This window comes from Alligator mississippiensis, chromosome 3 (genome assembly GCF_030867095.1).
Source record: "Alligator mississippiensis isolate rAllMis1 chromosome 3, rAllMis1, whole genome shotgun sequence".
Lineage (NCBI taxonomy): Eukaryota > Metazoa > Chordata > Crocodylia > Alligatoridae > Alligator > Alligator mississippiensis.
This window is the reverse complement of record NC_081826.1, coordinates 165,635,012-165,648,227: the sequence shown is the minus strand read 5'-3', so window position 1 is coordinate 165,648,227 and position 13,216 is coordinate 165,635,012. Positions and strand designations below refer to the sequence as shown.

At 44.2% G+C, this 13,216-nt stretch overlaps 1 protein-coding gene across 4 annotated transcripts in view; it reads right to left on the bottom strand.

Moving 5' to 3' along the window:
* The window catches only part of ECPAS (Ecm29 proteasome adaptor and scaffold), a 90,873-nt gene that overhangs the window by 58,566 nt on the left and 19,091 nt on the right, over window positions 1-13,216 (bottom strand). For all 4 annotated transcript variants that reach the window (XM_019490725.2, XM_059724625.1, XM_059724626.1 and 1 more), the window contains exons 3-6: window positions 5,999-6,115; window positions 4,174-4,292; window positions 2,836-2,985; window positions 19-187 (exon numbers count right to left, since the gene is read on the bottom strand). In XM_019490725.2, the coding sequence (XP_019346270.1) occupies window positions 19-187; window positions 2,836-2,985; window positions 4,174-4,292; window positions 5,999-6,115 (555 nt within the window). The remainder of the gene's footprint in view (window positions 1-18; window positions 188-2,835; window positions 2,986-4,173; window positions 4,293-5,998; window positions 6,116-13,216) is intronic.

The following is a 13,216-nucleotide window of genomic DNA, read 5'->3' as shown; positions in this document are numbered from 1 at the left end:
TTAAGCAATTTGCAGTACCTGTTCCAGCTGTTCAGGTGTCCATGGGCTATCTCCAATTACCCGTTTGGCTGCATAAAAGCTCATCCCTGGAGGAGGTTGAGGGATCCCAGAACTTCCAGTGCTACTTGATGAAGAGCCCTGTGCTGATGGCACATTTTGCCGACTCTGGGATTCATTCAATACATATCTAAAGGGAAAGAAAGGAACTTGACTAGATTTATAAAACCAGCCTGTCAAATGAAGTGGGGTGTTTATAATGAGGAAATGGAGTAAGTCAAATAAATATAACTCTGCACAACTTTCAATTTTGTTTTAATCATTCATAATACCATCTTTAACACAGCAGAATATCACTTTTTACTAGGGCTGTGCGAAATTTCAGCAGTTGTTTTGTTTTGGAGGTGTTTTGGCCCATCTCGGTGCCCGAAACACCAAATCTGAAACTAAATGGAAGGCCCCAAAACATCTCCAAAACAAAAGGGAACCATCCGAAATGTTTTGGATGTTTCGGAGGCACTCCTCCAGAAGAGTCTGGCACAGCCCCACAGCCCTCCTTTTAAGGTGCCGGGAGGCTGGGGCCAGGCGGGGCAGCCATGGAGGATTCTCCCTCAGCTTCCCCCACTGGGGCAGAAGCAGCCACAGCCAGAGGAGCCATCGGAGAAGCCCCCATAGCTGCCCTGCCCGGCCCCAGCTTCCCGGCACTTAAAAAACAAACAAACAAACAAAAAGCCCCGCACTCACCAGCTGCAGCAACAGTGATCAGGGCCTCTGAGGGCTCATAGCAAAGCCCCCCCACGCAGCACGGGGCAGTGTGGGGCAGCAAGGATTGCCTGGCACCCATGCGGCAGCTGCCCCATTGCGCAGGTGCAGCGCGCCCTGGCAGGGCACTGGGCACTGTCTGGAGGCTGGGGCCACAGGCTAAGTGGTGCCAGGCTCCGGCTAACTGCTGGATCCACCCCAGCTCCCAGACAGCGTGCGGCACCCTGCCGAGTTGCACTGAACCCGCACCATGGGGCAGATGCTGCACAGCTGTCAGGCTGGGGGAGCTATTCCCTCTGTCCCCCACTGCATGAGGGGGCTCTGCCACGAGCCCTTAGAGGCCCTGATCACTGCTGCCAGAGCAGGTGAATGCAGGGTTTGTTGTTTTTTTTTTTAGTGCTGGGAGGCTGAGGCCAGGCAGGGGATGGGGATGGGTAGGACAGCATAGGGGCCTCTCCCATAGCTCCTCCCACCTGGGGAGAGGCAGGCACAACTGAAGGAGCCATGGGAAAACCTGCAGCCGGGCAGCCTGCCTCTCCCCGACTGATCCGAATCAGCATCAAAACTTCGAAACAGATTTGATGGAATCGAAACAGAACAGTGATCCAAAACACCAAAACGAATCACTATCACTATCCTCCAAAACAGCCAAATCCAAAACTGAAACGAAACACAGCTGTTTCAGGCAGTTCTACAATTTATATCAGTGAGCCTGAGACCCACTGCAAGTCCTGGCCAAATACTGTATTCCAAAATTAACTGGGGCCTATACGTTTCTTCTCTTAGGGAAAAATCCATATATGTAGTTGGCCCCATGCCCAAGGAGTTTGACAAACCATGTTCTAGAATCTACACCATGTTCTAGAATCTACACAATCAGCATGAGGGCCACAGAGGCAACAAACATTCTCAGCAGTGCAGATAAATGTTTGCCCCCCAGCCTAAAGTGTTTTCCAGTGCAGACAGAGATTAAACATCTATTTGGATGTTGTAATTTTAAGCCTTTCTGTGAACCAGAATCTTCCAGAAGCTAGCCCACACTAAAATTTAAGGAGACAAATATCGTGCAGCTATGCAACAGACTATTGGGCTGAGAGTTCAGATTCAATCCTCAGCTCAGCAAATCCAGTTCTAACAGAAGTACAGAGTATCACAAATAGGGCATCTTAGGTTAAGAAACTCTGTCTTTCAGTTGCCTTAAGTGAGACATCCAAAAAACTCTGAAAATTTTGGCCAGATCTCTTTGGATGGGATTTTCAAAAACAACACAGTGCATTAGGAACATGACTCTTACTGAAACATAAAAGGATTTTCTCTCCTAACTCATTTAGGTGACTTTGCCTTGACATTCAGTGACTCTCATAAAAAGAAAGAGCAAAAGGCTTGCTTTTACAATAATTTCCTTAGAAATGAATGCTTCCTGAACAATAAATATTTGCCAAACACACAAACTAGACAATGGGAAGTGGTGTATGAAATATTTGCACATAGAGAAAGGAGACAAGTAGGGATCAATAAATCCCAACTACACTGTAAATAATTACTGCCCATAAACTTGCTCTTTAATTTGATGCTCACACCAGTACAAGCCATTAATCAAGATTACACCATCTCCCTTGTCACTAACGCACCAATCCCTTGAAATGTGAGATTTAAGTGTGCAGTAACACTGAAGGGAAATTGAGGGTGCTCAAGACTGCAAGACTGAGCTCAGAAAGGAGAGAGGCAGGGGGAGTTATATACAGATTGATGTTTAGTCGATTTAAAAACTTTTGCGCTTATAAAAAAAAATCACGTGTAAGGGCTTGGTTGTGAACCCAGTAGAACTCACTGGGTGTTTTCCAAGGCCCAGATTCAATAAAACGTTAAAGCACATACTCAAATGTTTTGCTGAATAGGGATGGTATTACTCACATGCTTATATTAGGTACCTTGTGCTGAATCAGGGCCTGACCATTTGGATCAGGAGATAAAGGGGCGTGCTTTTAAAACGTCTTCTTGGGTGCACTTAGAAACATATCATATACAAAGAACTCTGAGCACTGCACAGTTAAGGTGAAATTTCCCCTTACTTACCCATAAGGCATAAGGAGAACATCCAACATAAAGTCCAAAAGCAGCTGTACAGTCTTTGGTTTTTCAGCAAGATTAAATGGGGAAGCTGCTTTCAGTGGTTCAACAGGATATTTCATGTGAAAAAGGGTTGGTATTAGAAGATGCATTAGGCTGAAAAACAATTATATTTACTGCAACTATTTACAAACAACATACTTTGATTCTTAACATTAAGCAAATAAACTGTATAACAGATTTTGCAAGATCCTTCAATTTTAAAAATCTCTTTTACTCTTTCCATATTTTCATAGTCTGGCAGCTTTTTGATACCCACTATGCCCCACTGATGGAGGCGCTCAACAAATTCGGAATTGGTTTTAACAAAATCCAAGGAAATAAGTTCATTATTCATGTCAACATACTTAGAAATATTACTACTTTGTACTTACATGGAAAAAAGCCACATGCATACACACACTTCAGAAATTAAGACTAAGTCGAGGAGGGTCTTGTGCAAAACATTATTTCTCACTAAAAATACAGGGCGACAGCAAAGGGGTGAGCATCCTTCTAGTCCAATTAAAATGGTACCTCAGAGCCAAACTTAGTAAGTACACATGCAGACAGAATAGAGACAGTTCTCTAAGAGGTCTCAGAAACCAGAGGATTCCATTTAGAAACCTGGGGTAAATCACTGGCTCAAGTGAAATCAGAGGGTGTTTAGGCACCAGGATTTTACTCCAGCCCATGATTCTCATTTACAATAAGACCAACTGATACCATTCTAGTAGTGAAAAGGAATGTTCAAGAGAAGAAAGGTGCAATTTCTACTAGTTTTAAGGCTCTGTTCTACTGACAAAACAGTGTAACAGCTTCAGTGTAAACGAGAATCAGACTCATGGATGAGGGGTGAGATTTACAGAAATGCTTGGCATACCACAGCTTCCATGTGTGCCTATTTGTTACTCTGTGACTAGGGATTTCAGACACCTCCACTGCTGAGTGACCTATCTTGGGTGGAACTTTAATGGGGCCCAATTCACTGAGGTTGGTGTATAGCACTTCCTAAATCAGACCCCTTCAAATTGGGAACCCGACTCTGCTTACACCAGCTGCTTACAGAAAAATTAGGTGCGTTTTTATTCCAGACCCATCTGGAGATGCTCATCAGTGTTCGATTGTATGAGACTAACACACAAAATGTGTGTTAACTAGTGGTCAAGCAGTAAAAGCTGGACTGTGATATCTATTACCTAGAAAGATTTGCACACTAGGTAATCACATGACCCTCCAGAAAACTGGACTTTATTTAGCTGTAATGACTTAAAGAGCCTTTATACCTAGCTTAAGAAACAATACCTGTCTTGTTGTGGTTGAGGTTTCCCTTCCATTGCAGTGAGCAGGGTAGGAGCCAATTCACATTGCTTTTCCACAGGTAAACGAGGATAACCCATCTTCACATAAATTATAGTAAAATTCTGCAAGGATAAAAGAAATCAATATGCATAATATTAAAATTGTGATTCTTTTGCAAACTATTTCTGTTTGGTAAGTTTATGAATTAGCCGCATGTAGCAAATTAGATTCTGAAAGACCATGTTATCACCACCAGTGACAGTTTCCACTGCCAAGCTCAACAACACCTACTCAGAATAAGTTCAAGAACTGCTTTCCTTACTCATGGCTAACTTAAATGGGAGTTTTGCATGAGCAAGGAATTCCCAGTTATGAGTCTCTCAGCCTCCTGTTTCTGAAAGAGTGAACAAGAATTACTGGACAGACATGCTGGTAAGCAGTATAGGCAAGAGGCTCTTTGCAGTATTGGCTGATTGTTCTAGTTAAAAACTACAAATGGGTCATGGGACAGGAGAGTACAGGGGATCATTCTTTTCACAGCTAAGGTGGTGGATCAAATCTATCTCAGATTCACAATGTGATGGCAATTTGCTGACTGTTCCATTGCATGGTTAAAGTAGTATGTGAGGGTCAATTCAGTTCACATTGCACAGGTGTTCACATAGCAAAACTACTGCTACCACTGGCAGGCTTGGCAGCCTCAACCAAGTCGCTAAAGACTGAACTCAGGGACTTTACCTCAAGTACCCAAACATGATCTCTCCAAGTCACAGTTCAAGTATAACAGCAAGGTAATTGAGAGAAAGCACTCATGTTCTGCGGGTCAATACATTTGCTGGTTTGCAAGAACAGGATTTTGAATCCTGAACAAGATGTGCCAAAACACAGAACTAGGATCAATAAAACATGACTGAAAATTTAGCCAGATATACAAGAAGTGTTTTAAGGCCCTATTACACATCACTTGCTGTCCAATGGAAATATCTATTTTGGACCTATATTACTGCAATCTATTGAATTAACCATGGTAATGCTAAATTACTATAGATCTTTTGAAATAGTTAAAATACCTCTCCAACTTGCATGAACAATCATGTCAGAGAGATAAAATTTTCAAAATTAGCCATTCTGAAGTTAAAGGGCATTCTGAACTGAATGGTCATGTTTAACACAAATATTCACTACTGAAATATAAACAGATTTTTTTTTTTTAAGAGATGGCATTTGTAAAAATGTCATTAAGCCTACACGTCATTATAGTGAAAAACAAGCATATAAGCACATACGTTTCCTGTTCTTAGCTCCCGATTTGGATGATCAGTTACTTCGAGCACTCCAGCTGAAGCTAATTCTATTTAATGACAATTTAAGAGTCTGAACATTTCCACCTCTGCTCCTGTGGTGACATTTTCCATTAATAACATGCACTGGGTTGGCAGCAGAGTGAGGAGAGGGAAGACAGGCCTTTTCTAACATTCCAAGAAATTGATATGAATATTTACAATCTATGTACAACAGTTCAATTATCTCTGCTAGTTTCATAAAATGGTTAGGTGAGATTTTTTTGGGGGGGAAGGGGGGGGTTTATACATTCTTTAAAAACATACCAAATTTATTAAACTTCCAGACACATAAAATAGAGGACAATATTGTGTCTTTCCTACTCTGTCTCATCTATTTAAACCCTGATACTGAAAACACATGGACATTCTGCTCTCATGTCCACTGACAAACATGTCCACAATTTAAGGCCCTGACCTTGCAAGCATGTATACACTTCAGCATTTCACAAGCAGTTAGCTAATATTTCTGGAAGACTGATACTTACTGTGACAAAGGAAACTGCAGCAGGATCTTGATATTGAACTAGTAAAGTCTCTACTGGAAGTTGGATTTTTGGACGACTTTTGATACGTTTATTCAGGTGAACCAGAAGCTCCATGACCTGAGGGAGGGGAAAAGAAAACAACATTGAATTCTTGGATTTAGGTTCAACATATCCCCCCCCACATACAAAATTGCCCATTAAATAGAGAACCAGCCTCAGAGTTCTGTGCTTCTCCACTCCCAAATCTCTGAGAAGATGACTGATATGACTTATCTTATTATTCAATAACTATGGAAAACCAGTTGGCAGTCTCAAGACATTTGCTGGTAGGCACACTGTTACTTGGATTAAAGGTGCTTGATAGGCTGACCACTGATTTAAAAAAAAAAAAAAAAAAAGAGGGAGGGTCTACAACCTGATCTTGTATTGTTTATATCCCAAAGCACAGAATATTTATCTATTTATACATGGCTTACCCTAGCAAACATTCTCCAATTGGTTTATTTAAATTTCTTTCTTTTTTTCACCAAGACTTTGAGAACTAGAACTAGTTTTCCTACAGGCCTAGGAAGTATCACTTAGATGAGATTTATGCCCTTGTGAAAATTACAGTGGGGGGTTTATCTCCTTTCTTTACCATTATGGAATGCTGTTTGCAATCATCCTGTTTTATTTCCACTTTGATTTATGGTCTTCACTGTCAAGGCTGCTTTGTTTTTACAACTTAACACAAATAGATCTATCACAGCAAAACTACATTTATTACATCAATCACTATTACTAATATTTTTAACCTTAAACTATAATATACTATACCTGGATTATTTTAAGGCGTTCTCATCAATTTCCTTTTACTCTGTTTAATTCAAATCCTACACCTGGTTTAGCTAGACATGTTAACTGCTTTCTTTATGTTGCTAACCAGGTTCATTGTAAGGCTTACAAAGGTTCCTCCTGTGGTCACTCATAAACAGGTTTTGGGTTCAGCCATGTTTCTTCAGCTTGGCCAAGGCCCCTTGAAAATGGGCAAGGCTGGCAACAAATACATCCGCATTACAAAACCCAAAACTATAAACAGAACCCTTGTTCAAAGTACTAACAGAGGTACCAAAGAAAGAATGGAAGTGGAGAGTGGACTACTTGATCAGTGACTCTCAATTAGGGTGATATGGCATCCTTGTGTGTCATGAGATCTTTAAAAGGTGTAACGCAGTACTAGCACTATTCAGTGTGAATACAACTGTGCACCATTCACAAGATAAACCCAGAAACTCCCAAATAGGAATCCATAGGGTCCAAGTTCTTTGCAACAGAAGGATTGCTCTATTATTTTTCCATAGTCAGAAATAAAAGAATGAAAGCTAAGAGCTTGCATTTTTGGAGGGGTACCTTGCATCTAACAAGGTGGAGAACCACTGCTCAGTACAAATGACTGTTGCACCTCAAAGCTCAAGTATTCCAACAGTGAAACGTTGGAAAGTATGTATTGCTACTAAGCTGCACATTATTGCTACAGGCTTACTCCAGTTCCTAATAGCAAAAATCCAGCACTGATGAAAAGTCCCAACCCATTGAGAGAAAAGACAAAGAATGTTTCACAACAAAATGAGACTGAATTTACAGTGCACTGGAATATTTTATAGCCACTTTAACCCCTTTTAAGTGCTTCTTCTGTACTACCTGTTCAAAACCCCAAAAGTTGTGATCTCCTGCCACACTATCTTACAGTGCCTAGGTGTGCTCATTCAGGCATTGCTGTGAACTAGGTATTTTCAATGGGGACTTCCCAGTTCTGAAACTCTTTCCACTTTTATTGGAGCTATTGGCCAACAAGGTAGGTGCAAAACCTATCTTCTCATTTAGACTTTTACTGTGGGAGTGAGACACATGGGGATTTTAAGCTGGCATTCAGTCAGTTTGGAAACTGAAATGGTCGTAACTTTAGATGCTAAATCAAAGCTTGCACTACACACGGAAGTGCTCCTTTTATCCCAGTTCCTGAGATGTTAAAGTCAACACACGATGGGGATCTGATGCAGGATCCCAACAATTACGCTTCCTGACATGCCACCCATGTATGACAGTAGGGGCAACTGCATCCTGCATCAGATGCCATTGTGCCTGATCCCAGGCTTCCCCCTGCACCAGCAAGTAGCAAGCTTGGCTCCCCAGTTGGGAGTGCATCTCTGCACAGTGCATTCCCCAGCTGGGAGTGGCATCAGCTGAGGGACCTCCCAGCCTCTGGAGCACATGGGAGTCTTTCAAGACTGGTCTCTGGCTACACATTCAATTAATGACATGATAGGAACCAGCCACAAAATAATTACACAACCATCAAGCAGGCATATTTTATGTAATAACTTTGTAGAATAAAATTCCTCATTTTATCAGGCCATTAATTAATTGCACATGGGGCCAGGTCACTACTTAAAATGTGATTACCAATTAATCTAATCTTCAGCACAGTATGTGTCAGGAGCCCTATTCTCTGCTACCTACAGTACAAAAACAGAGCTGAGCGCTGCTAATAGAGAACAACAGAAGCGAATCTATATGTCTTTGTAACTATCTTTTAGCTTTAATTATCCAAAAGAGTCCGGTAAAGAGATGCATGGCCTCAATTAAAACACAGGGAAGATACTAGAAATATCAAGCAGGCAGCCACATCCGTGAAGTAGCTTCTTAATGCAAAGTTTATGAAGCTGCAACTAAGGATGCAGACAGAACTCAATTTTCACCTGATCTGGCCCCTGAAAGCACTCTACAGCCATGACCAAACAGAAGTGCATGACTAGAAAGTGCTTTAAAAGGGCCTGATCCTGCAAAAGTCTGAACCCTCATTGCATGAGGGGTCAGATGAAGACATTTCAAGACACAGCGTCTTCGGTAACTTCTGTCTGTGCTGCCTCCCCACCTGTCACACTGTTTTCAGAATGAGGGGAAAAAGGGGGGGGGGGGAGGGGGGAGGTCTGGGGTTTTTTCAGCCCACGCTGGAGGGTGGGATGGGTGGATTGGAGCCCCCTTGAGATGAGGTTCCCCAGCACCAGCTCAGGAACCCCTAGAATGAGCTCCCTTTGTTACCTTTCCCCCACTCCCATTCTGAAAACAAGGACAGGCTGGCAGGGAGGAAGGAAGGGCCATTGCTAGGGAAAACCAGCTGTAAACTGGCAACCAGCAGATAGATTCCCCTCTCTCCTGGAATCAACAGTGAACTTCTGTTTGGACCAGGTGATCATTGTACCTCAGAACACTTCCTGCAAAGCATTCAGAGTTACAGCAGAGAGCTGCACTTCTATCTGTGCCCTAACAGAGCTAAACAAAGGATGCATCCCCAACACAATCCATTAGGGAAAACTGATCCACCACAAAGGGAAGAATGGCTTTTCCAGAAAGAAAACCAGTTCACTCTGAGCAAAGAACAGAAGACTTCTATCTCTGAGTGAAAGAAAAAGCAAAATGGAGGATGCCAGAGACAAGAGGTTACATGAAAAGTTTAAATGTGGAACAATAACGTGCAATTTAGATGATTTAAGTCCACACCCTGACATCAAGTCAGCCAAATACCCAAACAAGATTAACATATCTAGCAAACTTTAAAGCAGTTTATTGTGACTCTCTGTTCTGAAAACATATTGTTGCTATCATACATCATGGGAAGAAAGACTATGCACAAAACCAGTAACACAAGGGAACAAAAGTTTAACTTTGTAAATGATAAGAATAAACTTTGTGGAACATGGTTAAGTCATTCAGGGTGGAAATGGACAACAGAACTTAATTTTAACAGAACGTGTCTAGATTTTCTGGGTAAGATGGTTAAGAAATTATATATGACTTTCAAAGCAAGCAGCTGGTCCCAAATCCCTTACTTGGTCTCTGTATGTTTGGTGGTATCTGAACAATGCAATGGCAGAATGACATCTCCTTGGCAATCATAAAATTCACTAGGGGAGTGAGAGCAATGAAGAAATTTGCTAGTTGAAACAGCAAGAAAATGGATACACAGGGAGGGAGAAATAAACAGCAGAAGCTCAAAGAGAATGGCAAGTGCCAAGAAACATGGTAAACCTCTGTGGTACAAGCAAGTTCTCTTAGAAGCGGCAGCTATGCTATACTTCTAAAACTATACTAAGGTAAGTACTAGACACTCTAGGGATAATTCTAAAACTACTAGTCAATTGCCTGTCAAGAATGATTGGGGGGGGCGGGGGAAGCAGTCTGGACAGAAGCCTATGTCTGGCCCCTGTCCCCCACCCCACGTTTCAGGTCTGGCCCAGCTCCCCCTCCCCCAGGCCAGGCCCCCGCTGCTTCTGGTCTAGGCCCACCCCCCACCTTGGGTCCACCCAGCCCGCATCCATCTGTCTCCCCTCCTCACTCCCCTCCCTCCCAGCTGTTGACAGCCAGCTTTTGACTGTCATGGTGGGCAGGGGTGGAGTCCTGCATTCAGCCCCACTCCCACTTCTCATCCAGTCAGGGGAGGGGGTGAATGGGCCCACTCCCCCCACCCTCACCCCCACTGCTTTGGGGCCAGGCCTGATACCCACCCCTTTGGGGCTGTTGTCAGGGTGCGGCAGTGGCAGCGGGGCACCACTGTGCCCCCCCCCTCCTTCTACCCCTCCTCTCCCAGCTTTTGTCAGGGCCTGGTGGCTCCGTGTCGTCCCCCCCCCCGTCTGGCCCCGCCCCCACTTCCTGTCCTCGGCGTTGCTTGAAGGGAGCAGGGCAGAGGCGGCAAGGCCAGCACCTCCCCCACTCTCCTAACAGTCTTTGCTGTTGCTTCGTTGTCATGGCAGTGCTCCCAATCAGAATGTGAATAAAGTATTAAGGACAGACAGACAGACTAAGGCTTTTATAATATTAGAAGTAGCCAAGTGCCCATCAAGAATGATTTGGGGGGGGGGGGGGGGGGAGCGGGCAGGGATGGAGCCCTGGGCCCCCCCTGTCCAGACCTGCTCCCCCTTCCCTCCTGCTGCTTGGGGTCCGGGCCTGCTCCCAGCCTCCCCACAGCAGCGGTGGGGAGAAGGGCGAAGCGGGCCTGGACCTGATGTGGGGGAGGACTGGGCCCAACAGTGAGGAGAAGCCGGGGAGCTGCCGCGACTTGGGGGTGGGGAGTAGCGGGCCCGGGCTGCCCCAGAGATGGCAGAGGGATGGGAGGAGCTGACTCGGGGACAATCTGGGGAAGCGGGGTGGGGAGGAGCGAGCCCGGGCCCAACAGGGAGGGGAGGAGGCTCACTCCTCGCCTCCCCTCCCCCAACAGCTGCTGTCTTGGGCTGGGGCCAGCCCACTCCCCTCTCCTGCCACTGCTGCGGTGGGCCGGCTTTTCCCTCATCTCAGGCTCGCTCCCCCGCCCCAACACATCAGGCCCAGGCCCAGGCCTCCCCTGGCCCTACCATCATCACCGATGCCATGGCGCACCTGCTTCTCCCCCCACCCCATGCCAATCAGAGCACGAATAAAGTACTACAGACAAACAGATGCACAGACTTAAGCTTTTATAATACTAGAATAATACTAAGGTAAGTACTAGACACTCTAGGGATAATCTATGTTTAAGTTTTGCCAGTATGTTCATTACAGCCATAATTTTTTGCCAACGTATTTAAGCTAGTAAAAGCCCCAGGAAAGATGTAGATCTAATAGTATAAAGTTGTCTTGTGCTGCTATCGTTTATGTAGGTTTCTGAACTAAAATGTGCTAGACCAGCAGCACTTCTTTTGTGTCACTACAACTGCATCCACACCCAGGAGTCTTGCTGGCACAGTCAGTTAATGGAGGAATGAAGGATTCAGCCCTTTTGTGATTCCTTTCATCTGCCTGATTGACTGTTGTTCTCCAAAGCCCCAAATACAGAGAGCCATCAGGCATCTATGTAAGGTTGAACTTGTGCTTAATTCCCATTGACTTGAAGGGGTTTTAAGTGCTGTCCTGAATACAGATGGACCTAAACAGAAGGGGATGATTTCTGCTGTACAAAGGCCAAGTAAGCAGTAATCTAGTGCAGTGGTTCTCAACCTTTTTTGTACCAGGACCCATAAATATCAGTGGCCAGTCCCAACCCAGTGCCCCTCATTTCCAACACCCTGCCCCTCCACCCACAGGCCCCAGCCCCACAGTGTGTGGACAAGGGGTAGGTATGTGGGGTATGGGGGGCCCCCCAGCAGTCCCTGGCAGGCTGGAACTCTGACAGCACACAAGGAAAAAGCCACAGTTTCCCCACTTTTTTCCCCTTTAAAGGAGAATCCACGTTTAAAGTCTGTTGATCCATTTTTTAAGTTTGTTCATGACCCTTTCATATATTCTTACAACCCACAGGCTGAGAAATGCTTATCTGGTGGATAATTTAGAACAATTTTCTTGCACATTTTAAGGTTATAACCTTAAATTGCTTATTCTTTTAATAGTAATAATAAAAAAAAGAATCAATAAAGTGAGCTACACATTCAGATTTGAAATTATAAAAGCAAAATACTGTATTCTCCTTCATTTACTGGTCAAGAACAAAATTCAAAACAGCCAGAGCTGACCTAAAAACATCTAGAAGCAAAAGAAAGTGACCTGCTCTTAGTATTCATGGTGCCATATTGCAGGAGAGAAAAAGTATGGTGTCAATAAATCAGAAAAGGAAAAGCTGAGCATGTTCTGTTTTACAAAACATGTAACTGTTTAATGCTAGGCCTACACACACACACACACACACACACACACACACACACTGTTCTGAGATTCAAGGAAGTCTCCTATGAAATGTTATGTAATTCATGGAATTTTTAAAAGCTGCAAATTTTTGTCCTTTTCCTAAGTGCTGTCCAATTTCTAGGTAGGTGGGGGCCACATGCCCCCTGAGCCACACCAGTACAAGCCATAGGTTCCCTGGGATGCCAGCTATGCAGATGTCCCAACCACACTTTCAATTCCTCAGATGCAGGCTCCCATGTTGCAGTGTACCATACAGGAGCCCTGGGCCACACCATGCTATTCCATGGGGACAGAAAGTGGAAGCCAGAGGAAGGAGTGGGGGGACCTAGAGACTCTAGCTGCAGCAGCTGGAGTGACAGGAGGAAGGGGAGACTAGGTGGGAGCCCAGGGGCCTCAAATTAACTTATTATGGGCACATGAACCCCCAGGGCTGTCTGTTGGACAGTCCTGAACTAGTGTGCTCACAGCAAGTGAATGCGAGCTATGTGAATTTGACATCACACATCCTGTAGAGTCAACAGGTGT